The following is an 18,092-nucleotide window of genomic DNA, read 5'->3' as shown; positions in this document are numbered from 1 at the left end:
TGACAAAAGCAATCATTTGGTGTTAATTTTCTTTGATAATGTCAATTGACTTTAATTTAAGTGATTAATGTGAGATTGTATTTAAATACAAAATCTGAATAGTGTATTTCTCTCTTAAAAAGCATTTGTGTGATATATATGTATATATATAATATGATTACAGTGTTTTTATATTTTATTTAGATTTAGTTTTTTTAGATAATCTTAAAGGTATTTGATTTATTTCAAAATTTATTTTTGAAATATTTCAGTAAGAATTAAGTTTTTATTAACGAAAAAATAAAAAAAAAATGTTTCATATGAGTCAAGTAGTCAACATATTATACTTGTAAAGTGTATTTGCGCTAAATCTCATAAGGGTTACAAGATTTTGCCAGCTTGTATTGTCTTCGAAAGTTTTGTAAAAAATTCAATTAATTAATAGTTAATTTAATTGGTTAAGAATCATTTTTTTTTTTACGAAAAAATTTTGAATTCAAATTTTATTGATAATCATTTATTAAGATCATATTAAATATATGACCTACAACTATCTATTTTGTATTATCAAATATAAAATATCTTATCTTAATTTAAGAGATTGAATAATTTATTTATCTTAAATTTTTTTATAAAAAAAAAAAAATTTATAAAAAATCCAACATTAAATGTCAATTGCTAAAGTCATCAAATTACGAGTGACGCTGACATAATGCAATTTTTTTTCTTCTAATCGTTATCTAAGAAATATCACAAAGCATGCAACCATTTAAGCCCTGTTTAAGTCAAAAGATTTGCGGAAACATTTTTTTTGTGAGAAGTCCCTATCTTAAGGACAAACAAAAATTTGTAAGGACAAATATTTAAATTTTAAATTTATTAAATATTAATTTTTAAATAATTATATGTATCGAGTTAAATTTAAATTTTATAAATAATTTGGATTAAAACATTAAAGAAGGTCTTAAATTATTTTATTTTTTAAAAAAATTCTCATAATTTTTTTTATAAAAAAAATTACAATTTAAGAATTATAAAAAAAATTATAAACACTAAATTTTAATTTTTTATTTATCGATACCACTTAAAAATTACTATATAAACAAACTAATTTATTGATTCAATTTAATTGCACTCAAATAAATACTTATTTTTTTATTTATATCAAAATAAATTTTTATTTCAAATAAAAAATTAATTTATATTAAAATTTTATTTAAATACAAATAAAATATTACAAATTTATTTAAATATAAATTAATAATTAAAAATTTATTATGATATAAATTAAAGTTTAAAAATTTATTTAAATATAATAAAATATAAATTTATTTAAATAAAATAATAAAATGTATTAATTTTTTTATTATTTTAACCAAGAATTTATCTTAATTTAGACCAACGTTTCAAATTCAATTATTCCAATAGTCAAAAACCAGAATCTAGATTAGTCTGTAAACGCCGCCCCAAAAAAGAGGAAATTGAGGGATAAAAAACAACCTTATTTTTAATAAAAGCCCAAAAATAAGTGGCAACATCACACTTTTCCAAGGAAAGAAAAAATGGAACACCCAAAATAACAAGAAGAAAAACTCCAAAAAAAAAAAAAAAGAGTCCGTCAGCTTTTTACAGCACAGATAACAAACAAATCAAACCGTCTAAAATATCAAAGTCTCTCGAAAAAGTTTCTTCGTTAACAAAAACCGTCACATGCAGTTACTCAAAGCTACCGAAGACCATTCCAATGGCAATCCCGTCATTTGGAACAAAACTAAGGATACTTTCGTCATTTCAACTTTACTTTTCCAAATGACGACATGATCTTCCCATTCCCATTCCCCTCCCCTCAGACACTATACAAGGGCTCCCGTTTTGTTTTTATATGCAGGAAAACCCGCGATTTTCTCGATGGTCATTACTTCGGCGCTTATATTAAAATATTTCATTTTTTTTTCTCATTGATTCTTTCTCTTTGCAGTGACCAAAAGAATACATAAAACTTCTGTCTCCTTTCTCTTCCAAAACCGTTTGTGCGTTCAGTTTTGGTTGGGTTATAACAATATTAAAAGCGAAATCAACTGTATGTAGTCTGTTCGATCTACTTGTTTTTTTTTGTTCATTGATTCATTGACTGATATCTTCGTTTTTTCAGAGCTTGCGTGTCTGGGTTTTTCTTGGGGTTGTTTGATTTGCAGGAGTTGCATGGAACGAGCGAGTAGTTTTGGGAGGAGTTGACAAGTGAGGGAGGACGAAGAAGAGAGAAAGAGAGAGATAAGTGATCTCGTGAGGGCCGTGAGAAGATGCCCCACCGAACAACTTACTTCTTCCCTAGGCAATTTCCCGATCGTGGGTTCGATGCATCTTCCAAACAACTATTGGATCACGAGAAAAAGCTCGTCAAGGAAACGTCAACAACAGCTACATCAACAGCGGCTACTGTCGAAAATGAACGCAATAAGTCAATCTCAAGGAGAGCTACAAACGAGTTTACCACGCCAGCTGCTAAGACCAACAACAACAACAACTCTCCGCTATCAGATCTTTTCAAGGACGAAAATTTTCATGCCAAAAAGCAACAGCTCGCCGCTTTCCGCGATTGGTTCATCCAGAAAAAAGCTACTACTGACAGATCACGTCACGTGAAACCTTCCTCTCGACGTCTCTCTTCGACTACTGATCATGATGAAGATCGCCAGCTGTTATTACCTCCGGAACCAGCTCCACCGCAGACAACTTCCCCTCCTTCTCCTTCTCCTCCAGCACCTGCTCCGGAAACCACCACTGTCGTGAATGACCGTAGCGTTGACCGCAACTTTGATTGTCAGGTGTCACTGCCGAGGTTCTCGAGTGGTAGTAGTTATGCAGGGAGTTTGTTTTCTGGGACGGCATTGGATGGCAACTTTTCGAGTGAGGTTAAAGATATATGGACTAACGAGTCGTCGTTGACGACTGTGCCGGCGACAAGGGAAGTCGAGGAACCGGTGGCAGAGGAGGAGAGTAAAAATAGCTTAGTGCTCAAGTCAAGGGAGAGTTATTATTTACAGCTTATGCTGGCCAGGAGGCTTACTTCTCAAGCAAGTCTCCTCAGTGAACCCTTGCTTTTACAAGAATATCGTGGACCTGATGTCGCCGATGCAGAAACTGTTTCTTATCGACTTTGGGTATTTTATTTTCTCATCATTTTCGCCTGAATTTAATTTTATTTCTCTTGCAAATTACTGTATATTCATATTCAAAATTAATGAAACTATAAAAGATTTATCTCCCAAGCACAATCCAAAACAAACAATAAATCTTCATGTACAATAAAAAATCCATTTTCCTTTTCAAGTTTTGTATTTTTTTTTATAATTTTTGTATTAATGTGATGGCTTTGTATTTAATTTTCAGGTTAGTGGGTGTTTATCATATAGTGATAAGATATCAGATGGTTTTTATAATATTCTTGGGATGAATCCGTATCTATGGGTGATGTGTAATGAGTTTGAAGAGGGAAGACGCTTACCACGTTTGATGTCTCTTAAAGAAATTGAACCCAGCGAGACATCCATGGAGGTTGTTCTTGTTGATAGACGCGGGGATACACGCCTCAAAGAGCTTGAAGATAAAGCACAGGAGTTATATTGTGCTTCAGAAAATACCTTAGTGTTGGTTGAGAAACTTGGAAAGCTTGTTGCTATATACATGGGGTAAGGTGGTTTTTTTTTTTTTTTTTTTTTTTCAATTTTCTCGATGAGGTATTTCTTTTTCACTGTTTCTTATAAATTCATTGTGCCTGAATTGTTTTGAAATTAGGGGAACTTTTCCAGTGGAGCAGGGGGATCTTCACAAACGCTGGAAATTGCTTAGTAGGAGATTGAGGGATTTTCATAAGTGTATTGTGCTCCCCATTGGCAGCCTATCAATGGGACTTTGCAGGCATCGTGCAATCCTCTTTAAGGTGCCAAAAGAATGGCCTGTTTTTGTTGTACTTTATCTCTTATGCACAAATTCTCCATACTCCTATGACCAATCCACACTAGCACACGCTAACTGCCGTGGCCCTGTGGTCTGTTAGTCAAGTGCTAAATTCTTAATTACAATGATCAGGTTTAATCCCTGCCAATTATAGAAAAATCCACACGCAAATAAAAATAAAAATGATAGGGGTGGTTTGACATCTGCTTCTTTTATTGGTATAAACTATAAAGAAGAATGTTTTGATTTGAAGAATTGCTGTCTACATTTGACAAGCCTTTAATTATCCTTGTAGATATAACTTTGAACAATTGTTTTGTAGAGATAGTTTTGAAACCATTGGATGTTATTATACTTTTAGTTAAGTGGTTGGATAGTCTAAATCTTGGATTAAACTTCTAGTATTATGTTCCTTAGAATAATGACGAATAGATATTCCTTGTTTGGTATTGGCAATGACTTTGTTGTAGATCCTCTGTATAAAAATTTTCAAAAGAAAGTTTAATTGAGGTAGTAAATGAGCAAAGCCAATATAATGAGTTGAAGTGGATTAGCAACTGCTATTTAGTCTGTGTCGGGACGTAAAATGGAAGGGCAGATTGTGACCTAGTTGATCTTGGGATGTCTGGAAAAGAGGGTTGGCGTTAATCATCTTTGAGAAACCGTAGTTTGTAGAGGGTGGTTGTGTATCTTTGGTCTCATTTGCCCCATTGCTAAACAAAGTTCTGGGTACGGACAAAAATTAACTTGAATGTTATTACTACTATCTTGTGTACTAAGAATGATTTAGTATATTTCATTTTGTTAAAGTATACGCTTGGTCACACACATTAAATTAAAGGAAGGAAGTTGCTTTTTTTCTTTCTTTCTTTTGGTACGTTTGTTCTGTTTCTTCTTTGGCCAGAAATCCTCTTCTGAACTGAAAAACCTTTTGCTTATATATATTTTGTTTGAAGATTTGGATTGGCAAATTTTTCTTTTTTATTTTGATCCCAAGTGTTTCTAAAGTTTTTATATTATTGGAAATGCCTCTCTTATATAAATTTTTAGTAACAAGGACTGCGATGTCATAAAGTACAAGAATTTTTTAAAGCATATATAAATGTCTTAACAGGGGGCATCAGTATTGCAACCAAATTAGAAGCATCAGTGACACCCAGAACTATAGCAGTCTCTCTATTCCATGATAATTCAATGAGGTATTTGTAGTCTGCCATGGTGAATTCATAAGGTTTTTGTAATAGTTGATTCTTGTGGGGTCTTCATGGGAGGATCAGGCCAATTTCTTTCTCTTAACCACATTTTTTTTCTTGAAAAATGAATTTTGCTTTTTCAAACCAGGTGTTATACAATGAACTTAGCTTCTAAAACTTTTAAATCCTCTCTCTTTCACAATTTAAAAGATTTAAAATAAGATGTTATGAATAATCTACTTGCCAAATATGGGTTATCTTATTCTTGATTGAGTGATGTACTGCATTACTTGGTTCGCTTAGTGGCTTTATGCTGCTAGACCAGGATATCAAATGAAGAATGTTTGAATTTATTGGTTTGTGTGTATATGTTAATGCATGAAATGTATTTATGTACTTACGGCCTGATCACCCTTCAAATGTAGATTTAATATATGATGATCTTGCAGAAGATGCGTCTCTTTTGGGATCCTTCACTAAGGTGGTGTATTGTTTGCATATGCAGAAATTGGCAGACTATATAGGTTTGCCATGTAGGATTGCTCGAGGATGCAAATATTGTGCAGCCGATCATCGTTCTTCTTGCCTTGTCAAAATTGAAGATGATTGTCGGTCATCAAGGTAAGATACTCAACTTTTAGTTTGTATATTTGCTAATAAGATGAAGATAACAAAATATTTAGGAACAATTTTATGTTATTATTTAATTACTTGCATTAAGAAAATTTGTTATTCTTTAATCTTGTCTATTTTATAAATTGTTGGTTGGGTCGGGCAGAACAGTTCTCCTGAAAGAGGAGTTTACCAGACGAGTTTACCCTCTCCATTCCTTTCTCTCTTTCGGATGAGTAAGGAAATGGGCCTAACTCCATTCGCTGATGAACCCTTAACCTCGTTCTTGGTGACGTGTGCCGTCTACTCAAAATATTTAGGAACAATTTTATGTTATCATTTAATTACTTGCATTAAGAAAATTTGTTATTCTTTAATCTTGTCTATTTTATGTTGTCCGAGTGATCTAAATCTTTTAGACTTCATACCATCATAGTTCATCATTCCTCTATGATATCATTATGTCAGGATATTGATAGAATTTCATCCTGTCTCCAAGTGTTTTTTGTTCAAGAATTTGTCTTTCTATTTAATGTTTTGTTGCTCAGAGACGAATACATTTTTTAACAGGGAATATGTAGTTGATTTAGTTGGAGAGCCAGGAAATATCCATGGTCCAGATTCCTCTATTAATGGAGGATTCCTCTCTTCAATGCCTTCACCATTTCAAATTTCTCATCTAAAAGAATTCCAACAACCTTACATGGATAATGCATCATATTGTCAGATTAGAGACTCAAAGAATTCAAGTTCTCATTTCGAGAATCCTCTACATTCTGGTACATGTTTTTACACAAATTCTGCAAAATAGACCAAAATTTTAAAACCAAATTAAAAAGTGGAGATCAATCTCTTGTAGGTGGCATTGAGAAATCTCAACAGTTGAAGGACAATGGTTTGCTTGAAAATCAAAAGTCATCAGTATATGTACCAATTGATCAAGATTGTTTTGGAAAGGAATCATATTTGATGCCTTTTGAAACTGCAGCTGGATCAACAATGCATGAAAATTCTAGACTCGGTGAAGACAAAGTTGCCTTAGAACAAACTCTTAGAAAAGAGATTGTTGAATCTGGAAGCTCAGTCGTTAAAAGTGTGAAGCAATTGAAAGTTAACTTGCCTAGTCAGTCAGCTCCGGAGGAGATAGGGGCTGAACTTGATAGTCGGGGCAGATTCTCCGCTGTAACCATCCCCAGATATCTAAATCTTGAACCTTCTCTTGCAATGGATTGGCTTGAGATAGCATGGGATGAATTGCATATAAAGGAGCGTGTTGGTGCTGGTACTTCTTTCTTCTTAATTGGATATAAGTTCTACTTCTCCGTTATCTTTCCTTTTCTTTTGGCTCCTCTATCAGAAGATAACTGGTTTTGCATGAAATCTCATTTTGCAGGCTCATTTGGAACAGTTCATCGTGCTGAGTGGCATGGATCAGTTAGTATTTCCTCTATTTTTTTTCTCGCAACTGAAAATCATTGGTGTTTTAATTCCATGGATGAATGATTGTGACATCAATATGTTTCCTTAAATAATGAATCTGATGTAGAATGCAGTACTCTTATGCATATTTTGCTATCTTTTGCCAACTTGGCTTGATGAATGAATATCTTTGCCGTGTTTTATTTATCCTAAGTGAGGAAGGTCCGGTACACTTTGTCAATCAGTTTCTAGCACCGCAGATTAAAACCTTGCCTGAAGGAATCTAGTTTACATTATGAACTTAAGTTCTGTTAAATTAAAGGAGGTTGAGAATCTTGTCTTCAACTGATTCTGTAATGAACTAATAAATGAACTTACGGTGATTGTACCTAACACACCATGTAGGAGTAGTGAGTATTAGTGATATATGACATGCTCGTGCTGTTGCAGACGTGTAACAATGTACAAGTTGATTTTTCTTACATGATAGACCATACTATCTTGAAATACTTGGTATGGGCATTAGTCTCAGGAATGGAATCAACTGTTTTTTTTTGTTTGTTTGTTTATTTCTTTGTTTGGCTACATTATCAGCTTATTTTTGGGATATTTTTCTTTTGTCACATTGTTTTATTGCCTTGAGCAAATAAACAATTGCTGTTCCAATGCAGGATGTTGCAGTCAAAGTCTTGACTGTACAAGATTTTCATGATGATCAGTTGAAGGAGTTTTTAAGAGAGGTGTGTACTGGATAAAACATAAAAAGAAAAATATTGTTATTATCCATATTGTGTTAGCATTACATATTTCTTTTGACCGGTTCTACTTTCTCAATGCATACGTGTTCTATAATTTGTGTACAGATGTCCATGCTACATCCTTTTTTGGGACATCCATTTACGTGCATTAATGCATTCCAATTTTGTGCTTTAGGGTCAATCCTGTAGTTATAAATATTTGTGCTTGGAAAGCTCTTTCCTTGTGATACATTTGGCATGTTGCATACAAGTTCTCATGTAAATTACTCCTATCTTTGCATGTTCTTGAGTGAGATGATAGTCATTTGATACGACTATAGCTTAAGTTCTGATGCATGTTTTTAGGTTGCTATAATGAAACGTGTTCGACATCCAAATGTGGTCCTTTTCATGGGTGCTGTTACAAAGCGGCCTCATCTGTCAATTGTGACAGAGTACCTGCCAAGGCAATCAACTAATTTCTTATTATGATAATGAACTGATATTTATTTGTGAAAATATATCTATGGCTAAGACCTGGCTTTTGTCAAGCAGGGGTAGTTTATATCGCCTTATTAATAGGCCAGCTGCTGGGGAAACACTTGATCAGAGGAAGCGATTACGCATGGCATTGGATGTGGTTTGTACTGTTTTTTACTTGCACATTTTATACTGATGCCACTTGTTGTTAGGACAAAATTCATGTTTTATGTTGTAAACAGGCCAAGGGGATCAATTATCTTCATTGCCTTAATCCTCCCATAGTTCATTGGGACCTTAAATCACCCAATCTTTTGGTTGATAAGAATTGGACAGTAAAGGTATGATAAAAAGAGTTTTTCGTTTTGCAAATTCGTGTATTTTTTGTTTCAAATTCATGACTTCATCTTCTTATGTCATGCTCAGGTGTGTGATTTTGGACTGTCCAGATTTAAAGCGGATACTTTTATATCATCAAAATCTGTTGCAGGAACTGTAAGTAGCCCATGACCTCCTTTTTCACTTGCACATAGGCAAACTACCCATGTACAGACCCCAATAGGTGGTCACTAAGATTGCTTTTAAACTTAATTATTTCAAATAACGTGAAATATTTGATTAAATGTGACTATTTGATCATGAACTGTTGCCAAAGGCAATATCAAATATAAGGTGCTTGAGCCGTTGTTGGTTTGCCATGTGGGTTGATTCCAAATCATGGCATTATATTCCGTATTAAGGGACAACAAACACATTATTCATTATTATAAAAACTTTTCTATGTTCAGTTTTGTCCAATGATAGATATCATAATTGCAGACTCGCATTTTGTTTTCCATATAAAGTCAGCTATTTCTGTCAATCTCTTGTCCATGGAAGAAAATTTTTCTCACGTCATCAATCAAGATGTAAATCTCTTGTTTTTTTATTTTCAGCCTGAGTGGATGGCTCCGGAATTCCTTCGTGGAGAGCCTTCAAATGAGAAATCTGATGTTTACAGTTTTGGAGTGATCCTGTGGGAGCTAGTGACCATGCAACAACCTTGGAATGGACTCAGTCCTGCCCAGGTGGATCTATTTGGTTTTTCTAGTTTTCATTCTGGTTCCTTTCTTGTATATTTCTTACCATATGCAATCATAAATGTCAAATGTTATTGTTGTTGGAGTTATTATGAGTAAAAGGTAACGAAAGTGCATTTCCCTGCTGTATATGTAGGATTCCTATTACCCCCTTTCTTTATGTCTAATGGTGGCTCAAATTTTAGGTGGTTGGTGCTGTAGCTTTCCAGAACAGAAGGCTCTCCATTCCTTCAAATACCTCCCCAAAGTTGGCTTCCCTCATGGAATCTTGTTGGGCAGAGTGAGTATGCTTAGTCCTATGATTTATTCACCGCATTTCGATTTGTATGATGATGACTTAAATTGGGTAAAATGTAGAAGGCTACCTTTTGTGTGTATTGCATTAGCTTTAACAAAAAAGAAAAAATGACAGGGAGGGCATATTGCTGGTTTACGTTTGGGTTGGTCATGCAACCAGCTTGCTTTAGATGTCCTTGACAGATTACTGTAGTTATGCCTTAAAAAATGGATAGTTACTGTAGCTGAGTATTTCTCAGATTGCTCAAGTCATACCAAGAATACTAGAACTTTTTGTGCTTCCTTAATATTTGTATGCTTTTGTTTACATTAATCGCATGTTTTCTATTCCTGATGATGGTTACATTTTGTTCTTAATTTGTAGTGATCCTGCCCAACGGCCATCTTTTGCTAACATAGTCGAAGCATTAAAGAAGTTGCTCAAGTCTCCATTGCAGTCTATGCAGATGGGAACGCAGTAACGATGGCCCTCAACTGAAGCCATTCCTTCTGTTGGAATAACCTGAGCTGACTTTGGAGATTTAATTAACTATAGCAGCACCTGCAACTCTTGGCCGTGTAATGTTATTCCACTAACCGAACCTTTTCAGCTCCAAGGCAACTTTAGATGCCATCTAACTCATTTGGAAGGCGGTTATAAATCCCATTAAAATTGAGGCCTACAATTATATATATATATATATATATATATATATATATAGCAAAGCGCTATAGCTAACTTGCTGTGTTTATATAGGTTTTTCGATGGGGCCGCCTTCCCACATAAGCTATTTTCAAAGTGAAAATCCGAAGGATTTAGGAATTCGGAATTTACTTTGATATGTATTTTCTTTGTAACTGATGCTGCATATGGGCTTCAACCGTAATCCGTATTCTATCAATGTTGTTGCTTTCTCATGCTAATAGTAGAACCAAACTTTAAGATGCCAGTAAGTCCTCTGGCCTGTAGTTTGTATTTGTGCTTTTATGCTTTTCAGGAAGTCCGAAAACTAACCAAATTCCATTCTACTAATTGAAAATGCACTTTGTCTCGGGTTGTTCTGTTCTGAAGCTGCTGGAAGTTGGTTGTGAGATCAAGAAATTATTCAATCGCGAGTCATTTTTTCTACTGCTGTAATCTGAGATAATGTGGGGGAAGACAATCCCAATATAGCTTTATAAACAAATGTCTTTTAGGTAGTAATGTATCTATCCAACATAACATCAAACATGTGAAGGGCTGGACGATCAGTCCTTATATCGTCAACTATAGAGAACTTTTGAAGTATAGTTGGCCAAAAGAAATTACCAAAGGATAAACCCGAGCTGCAAGGCTCAGCCGGAAAGGAAAAATGAAGCACAAATGTTATGAATTCTATCTCGATCTAATAGCTCAAGGGATTCTCAAAAGGGAAAAAAACACTAGAAAAAAAAAAGGATAATGCTACATATACATGCATTATGCACTATTTTTTTTTCTTAATTTAGTCTTTATATTGTTTAATTTTTGTATGAAATTTGTGTAAATTGTTATGTAATCGTCCACCACACATGGATGAAACTTGGGGGCAGGCGATGGTGGTTGCCTTTAGAATTTAATTTTATATAAGTTTAGACAAATAAAAAAAATTATAATCTCGCACTAAAGTTAAATATAAAGTTTTCATCTCTGAAATTGAAATCCTAGTTTCGTTACTGCCAAATAAAAGAATGGCTGACGGATTTTTTTTTTTTGGGTGGAATAAATGGCTTACAGATTAAAAAAAAAAAAAAGAAATTTCCTGTTTCTAATGAGCAGTTGAGTTGTTTCTAATTGTTGAGTTTAATTCCCAGGTTTATAAGGTTTGGACCTTGGGTCCATCTAAACCATTCATTTTTATTATTTTTTTTAGAAAAGTTTAAATCCAATTTTTTTAGCATAAATGGATTAAGTATTATCACATCAAATCTATTAGGAAGTTAACACGATCTTTTATCATATAAAATTGTTTCAATTTGTCAACAGTCATCAAGAGTTTAAAATTCTAAAAATCTTAAATATTAGTAAAAAGATATTTTAATTCAAATTTAAGTTAAACATTACTAACATGAAAAAAACCCTTAACTATTAGCCTATGGGCTATGGACATGGGAGGAGGGGACATGGTTTAACTTCATCTTGCTCTGGCTTAGCCCGACTATACCTCCAAAGCAAAGGTGCGTTTGGACTAGTTCACTTTTTTTGTACCGTCCGTAGTTAATTCGTCCAACAAACAAGGAACTTCCATCCAAGTTAAACCAAATTGACGGCCAATGTCTCAACCGTCGTAATTTCAACCACCATTTCCTTCCCCTCCAAAAGCATACCTTTTTCTTTTAGTCCTCTGTTTTGAAAGGTTAAGTGAAAGATGTGGACTGATCTTCTTTTACAAGGCGCTTTAATTCTTGTTACGATTTTCATGTTCCTCGCCATGCACGATATCCCCAAAAAGATCTTCACTAAATTCCGGTATCGGAATCGAGCCGACTTCCAAGCTAAGCGCCACTTTGTCCTCGGAGCCCAGCTTCTTTCTCAAGCCAGATCCTCCAAGTCTCGCTCATCCACCACTTCTTTAGCCAAACATGCCGAATCCGAAGCTGAGAAGGCTATTTCTCTTGACCCAAAAGACGCCGCCGCTTACATCCTCAAGGCACTCGCTCTTGATCTCCAGGGCTTCAAGACCTCCGCTCTTGACTCCCTTGACGTCGCTCTCTCCCCTCTTGCTTCCAAGTCGTTGACTGATGAAGAACGAGGCGACGCTCTGTTTAAACGAGCCGAGTTGAAGATGTCCATGAACCGCCGAGGCAGCCGAGTGGACTCGGCGATCGACGATTTGACCAAGGCTGTAGAATTGAGTGCGGATAACGTCAAGGCGTTTTGTCTGTTGGGAGAGTGTTATAAATTGAAGAAGATGAAAGCCGAAGCTAAAGCAGCTTTCGAGGAGGCTCTTAAGGTCGAGCCCAGCTCCAACGCTGCTCGCACCGCCCTTGACCGGTTGAGCTCGTAATTGGGTCCTCTTTTTTTTTTTTTTTTTTTTAATTCGTCACCTTGTTTTTGACGTTATTGTTTTAAAATTTTCTATATATTGTAGCTTAATTGGTTAAAATTATTACAAATATAAAAGACAAATGCTTGTTTTGAATTTTGTTCAAATTGGAAAAGATTCTCGACTCCATGAATCTGTTGTAAAAAAAAAAAGAAAGGGAAACAAAACAAGACACAGCTGACAACAATGTAACATATTGTCAGTTCATAAATGTCGTTTTGAGGTTTGTCCTAGTTTCTGTTCATGTAGCACTTTTGGTTTGAATTTTCAATGAGAAACCATTCCCGAGATCATCTTGTAAGCGTTTCAACAGAGGATCATAAATCTACAATGTTGATGTTCAAATTAACCAACTTTCAGGGTGATCCTATGGTTCTGGTCCGGATCTTTGCCACATTAATCGCCTCCCAAAATATTCCCCGAATTTGGATTATCTTCATAAAAGGAACTGTTGTAACAATCTCAAACAAAACAATTCAACTTAACTTCTATAGAGGAATTTGACAGCTTCTTTCGGTCTCCTTTTCCCGTGTTAAAGCTGCTTTTTTCGGAAAAATAACATTCAATGTGACTGAAGGAAAATGAAGCATGACTTATACAGATACACCCCTAGAAGTTTCAGCGTGAGTTTTTTCAACCGGGGCTGGCTACTGGGCTCATTTTAGTTCTGAACCTGGCTAATATAAGCAGAGCAGGCTCTGTTTCTAGATGGTTAGGATGTATCTCTCAGGTAAATGTTACAGTTTTGAGACTCTCTTTGCATAAAAGTATGTAATTCCAACCAGGAATGAAAGTCTACTCGAACTTATGGTCTTCCTCTCTGGTTGTCTCAAAATGTTAAAGGATATGATGCAGCAGCCGCGTAATGAACATACCATTGTTGGTTGACTAATACCATTCAAAGAACTTAGTTGAAGACGAAGAAAACTAACCCCGAGTAGATTAGGCTAACCCCAACTATGTTTCTGACCAGAAAAGAGAAATTTTTACTTGATTACTCCAATGACCCACCTTGGAACTTGACCTGGTTAGATGACTCATTGCAATCTGCTATTGTGTATTAAATTGGTAATCTGAGAGAGCAGAAGCACTCCCTCATTGCTTGCATTAGCCTTCAGTAGCTGAAAAGAAGCTAGAAAGTTTCTATAATGGACCAGGGATATTTATCTCTGTGCTCTGCTTGGAGTGCTTATATATGTTACCTTAAGCACATGTTTCCATGAATTACATAACAATTTGGAGGAACAGAACAAAGAACATCTCGCGAATATGTTGAAGCCTGAAAACGCTGTGAACAAATGAGGGACGAAAAGAAAAAGTAATCAAATTAATTTTTCCACAATTTCTCTTTTTATGGATTACTGCAATTTTAGTTTGTTTCTATTCACTTGTGACTCATATTTGCAGTTAAGCAACAAGGCTTTGGGGCAAGAAACATGAGTGATGGCTTCACAGCATTGGCAATTCAGTTCCTCCATTTCTTCCTGGCGAAATGTTTGCAATTCAAATACCTTCTGGTGCTGCAGCCTGCTCCTTTTATGTCTATGCCATTTTGTCTATCATTTATGCGATCAATCTCCAATCAACCTTAGTAATAACTTTTCAAGACATAACTCTATGGTAGAATAAATCTAAACATGTTTTCTCTCCATATTTACATTCATCATTTCATTCTGAAGTTCTTATAACTGGTTATTAAACAGTTGATACAGAAGGACATAAACATTTCTGAGTTCATAAACATTTTTTAGTTCATACCGAGTTCAACATCTGGATAAAAGGAATTTTTTTACTACGCAAGGAAGTAGAAGGAAGTTTTACATGTATAAAGTGAACAAGTACTAGATTAACGTTTTACATGTGTCCAAGCAGACTTATCTATTGGTCGGACTAGATCCGACTGGCCTTTGAAATCCCTTGACCGATGCCAATGCCAACCCATCGGCTTGAAAAGATCAAATTACTGTTAAAAATATTAAAATAATAAAAAATATATTTTATATTAATATTTTATATATCCTTAAAGTTAAATTTGAATAAAAATATTTTTTATTAATTTATTAGGATCAGGTCAAGTTTAGGCTCCAAAATTCATATTTATAGCCCAACTTATAAACAGGTCTAATGTAAGTCCAATAAATCTATAGACCAGACAACGTACTCAGCAAAACAAAAGGGTTAATTAATACTATGATTTATTTTGTTGGAGGTTGACTTTGTGCTCTGCAAGACTCAAATCTGTAACAAAACAATCATTTCTTATATTTAAATTACATAAACTTTTATATGGCAAACCACCAGATGCTGAGGAAGTCAGACAAGAAAGATCAATGAACAATGAACATCCCTACTTCCTCGTTTAGTTTTGACAGAAAAGCTTCAAGATTATTAAAAATTATTAATCAAGCATGACCCGGCAGATTGACTCGGTTTCTGATGGGATATATTTCGGCAAAAAGACTCTATTCCATTCGACCAACAAAAGTATAATTAAATAATTAATTAATTATATAAGAGACAATAATTTAATGTAATTTGTCTTAATCAACTTATGTCCATGAATAAAAAATTCACTAATTGTAAAAAATTACAAACAAATATTAACTCAAATACTTACAATTAATATTCATAGACCCTCTTAATCTACTTTGGTTTTATAGAGTATTTTTAATTTAAATAAACACATACTCATATGCACCTATACCCCATACCTATGGACTCTCTCAGTTTCTTCTAGTTCACTCACAAATATTCAAATATACACACCATGTAAATCTTTAATAGTCCTATGAGATGTCTATCCCATAAAATTCTATAATTCTCTTACATATTTTTTTCATACATAATCATATAGAGACTTTATCTATTTATAAGTATACAAATTTACCTATCAAAAATCCATTTCCTTTTAAAATTTTTCTTTGCAAGTTTTCTTATCCATCAAATGATATTTAGCCAATCTCAAACACTACTTATAAGCATACAAACTTATTTATCAAGAATTTATTTTTTATTAGAATTCTTTTTTGCAAGTTTTCTTATTCATTAAGTAATATCTAGCCAATCCCAAACAAATCTCTTATAGGATTTGAGCCATTATTCTCAATAATCTCTACCTTATCTCAAATTCTATCAAATTATTTATCTTCATGCTAGACATGTTTGGCTCTACTTGCAATGAAAGTCTCTCAATTATCTTCTCTTGTGTGTCTTTACGTTTCACGTAAATCTATTCTCAATCTTCAAAATACAAACTCAAACTCTTTTTTTCAATCGAGCTCTTTTAACTTTATCTCTTCTCATGTTTTAAACTTTCAGCTCTGATACCACTTGTTTGAAAAAAAAGGTGCCTGATCAATTAACCATTCATGCCAGCGGATGTTAGTAGTTTAGAATGTGGTACATCTCACATTGGATAAAAAAATTTAATTGTTAATGAATAAAATTAATTTTTGTATTAAATTTATTTATATTTTAAATAATTATGTTTGAACAAAAACAATTATTATATGACAAATGATCATAACTATTTAATATAAATAGATTATTATTTATAAAGATTATGATTATACAGAAGATCATAACCATCTGAATAAAAGTTTATGTCTGTTCATTTATTATAAATAAATCTTTTAGTATAACTATTTTCACTATTACTGATTAGAGAGTTTAAAGCTTTGTTGTATCTTAAAGGTATAATTACCTTTAAGAAAGTGTTTTTCACGCCTCAAAGCCAAAATTTTTTATTATTATTCATCTTCTCTTATTTATTTTTTCTAACAATTTAAAAGCAATTATTAAAAATTTATATTTTACACATGAAGATACAAAGGAAAAAAATTGGTATGATTTGTAAATCAATATTAAAAGCGGCTCAAGGTGTCAAAGGCTTAATGTTTCTATGGACCAAAATATTAATTTTTATAAAGATCTTTATTAGAGGTATGTGTTTTATGTTTTACATAATTGCTGGTAAAAAGATTGATTGAATAAGATAAACTCGTTAACAATTTATTTCATTAGTATATACAATCAAAACACAATATGCAAAATATTAATTACATTGTATAAGTTTATGCATATACTGAAATTGACTCCACAATTGAATTTAATGAATTGTATTATATTTATTTGAAAAATCGATACTTATAAAGAGTAAGATGGGAAATAGCTTGAAAATATAAAAGAAAAAAACATGAATTGATCTACAGTCAAAAGAATTATCACTTGTTATCAAGTAACGAATTAAATTGGGTCCTAATGGAATGACCGATTGTTTAATTGTTATATCTTTATTATATATAAAACAAACAAATTGTCCCATGGTTTCTATGAAAAATAATCAGAAATGGGTAAAAGAATTTACCATGAGATATTAGATGCAAGTAGAAAATATATGCAAAAAATAAGATTTGGCTACAAGATTAGTTTTATTATTAAATCATGACACCAAAATTGAGATAATAAGTTGAGTCAAGCTATTTGTATAATTCTATCATTGTTGATCATTTATAAATCAAATGTTAATATATATATTTAAAATTTATTATTGGTTCAAATTTTTACTAGTGTTCAATTTCCATGAAAATCAATTAAAATTAAATTGATATACGTGAATAATTATTATTAAGATATGATATTTCATAGATTAATTGGTGGATAATAAACCAAATAATGATTATTATCAGAAACATTGGTAGTATGACATGTATTTTGTTTGCTGGGTGTATTACACTAGAAGTGATTTTACAAAATAAAATTTTATTATGAACAATCACAAAGTGAAAATCATAAAAAATCGTCAAAGAGTTAATCAATAGTTACAAAAAAGCATTATTGCTTTTTACATATGGGATATTGATTAAATGAAAATGCATGCCATTAAAAAAATATATTGAAGCATTTGTCAGTTACTAGCATTTTGAAGGATGCTCATCAATGTCTAATTAGGCATGTTTATAAATTAGAAAAAAAATGCCAATTCAATGTTCTAAAGGCACTAATACATGCATGTGTTTAATTCCATTTTGTAATAGCATGGAGAACATTGGTATAATTTGCCATATATTACAAAAATAAACTAAATGGGATGGAATTTTTTTTCTTATACATATAAGAAAGATATGGATTATGGAGATAGAATGCCATCATCCAATTAACACATTATTGGTTAAAGACAATAAAAGTATTTTTGCTTCTTATACCTAAAAATTGGCCTTTTGTAGGCTGTTAAACTGAAAAGTGAACAAGTTTTCAAGGTTTTCAATAATTTCATGACAATGGCAAGGATGCGGT

General features: G+C 33.1%; 2 protein-coding genes across 2 annotated transcripts; both read left to right on the top strand.

Annotated features, from left to right (window-relative positions):
* Positions 1-1,849: 1,849 nt before the first annotated feature.
* Positions 1,850-10,784, top strand: LOC111312465 (serine/threonine-protein kinase CTR1-like). The gene is made up of 16 exons (XM_022912735.2): positions 1,850-2,059; positions 2,132-3,140; positions 3,370-3,668; positions 3,775-3,919; positions 5,635-5,750; positions 6,312-6,520; positions 6,601-7,023; positions 7,135-7,175; positions 7,832-7,900; positions 8,264-8,364; positions 8,453-8,537; positions 8,620-8,718; positions 8,804-8,872; positions 9,313-9,444; positions 9,642-9,736; positions 10,118-10,784. The coding sequence occupies exons 2-16, from the start codon at positions 2,280-2,282 to the stop codon at positions 10,212-10,214; spliced, it is 2,841 nt and encodes a 946-aa protein (XP_022768470.2). The 5' UTR covers positions 1,850-2,059; positions 2,132-2,279; the 3' UTR covers positions 10,215-10,784.
* Positions 10,785-11,768: 984 nt separating this feature from the next.
* On the top strand, positions 11,769-12,912 carry LOC111310800 (uncharacterized). The gene has a single exon (XM_022910199.2). It carries the CDS (start codon positions 12,120-12,122, stop codon positions 12,756-12,758), a length of 639 nt encoding a protein of 212 aa, XP_022765934.1. The 5' UTR covers positions 11,769-12,119; the 3' UTR covers positions 12,759-12,912.
* Positions 12,913-18,092: the final 5,180 nt, after the last annotated feature.

Source organism: Durio zibethinus, chromosome 1 (genome assembly GCF_047325235.1).
Source record: "Durio zibethinus cultivar Kanyao isolate XHJ-2024 chromosome 1, ASM4732523v1, whole genome shotgun sequence".
Classification (NCBI taxonomy): Eukaryota; Viridiplantae; Streptophyta; class Magnoliopsida; order Malvales; family Malvaceae; genus Durio; species Durio zibethinus.
The sequence above is the reverse complement of the archived record's forward strand: the minus strand, read 5'-3'. Positions and strand labels throughout refer to the sequence as shown.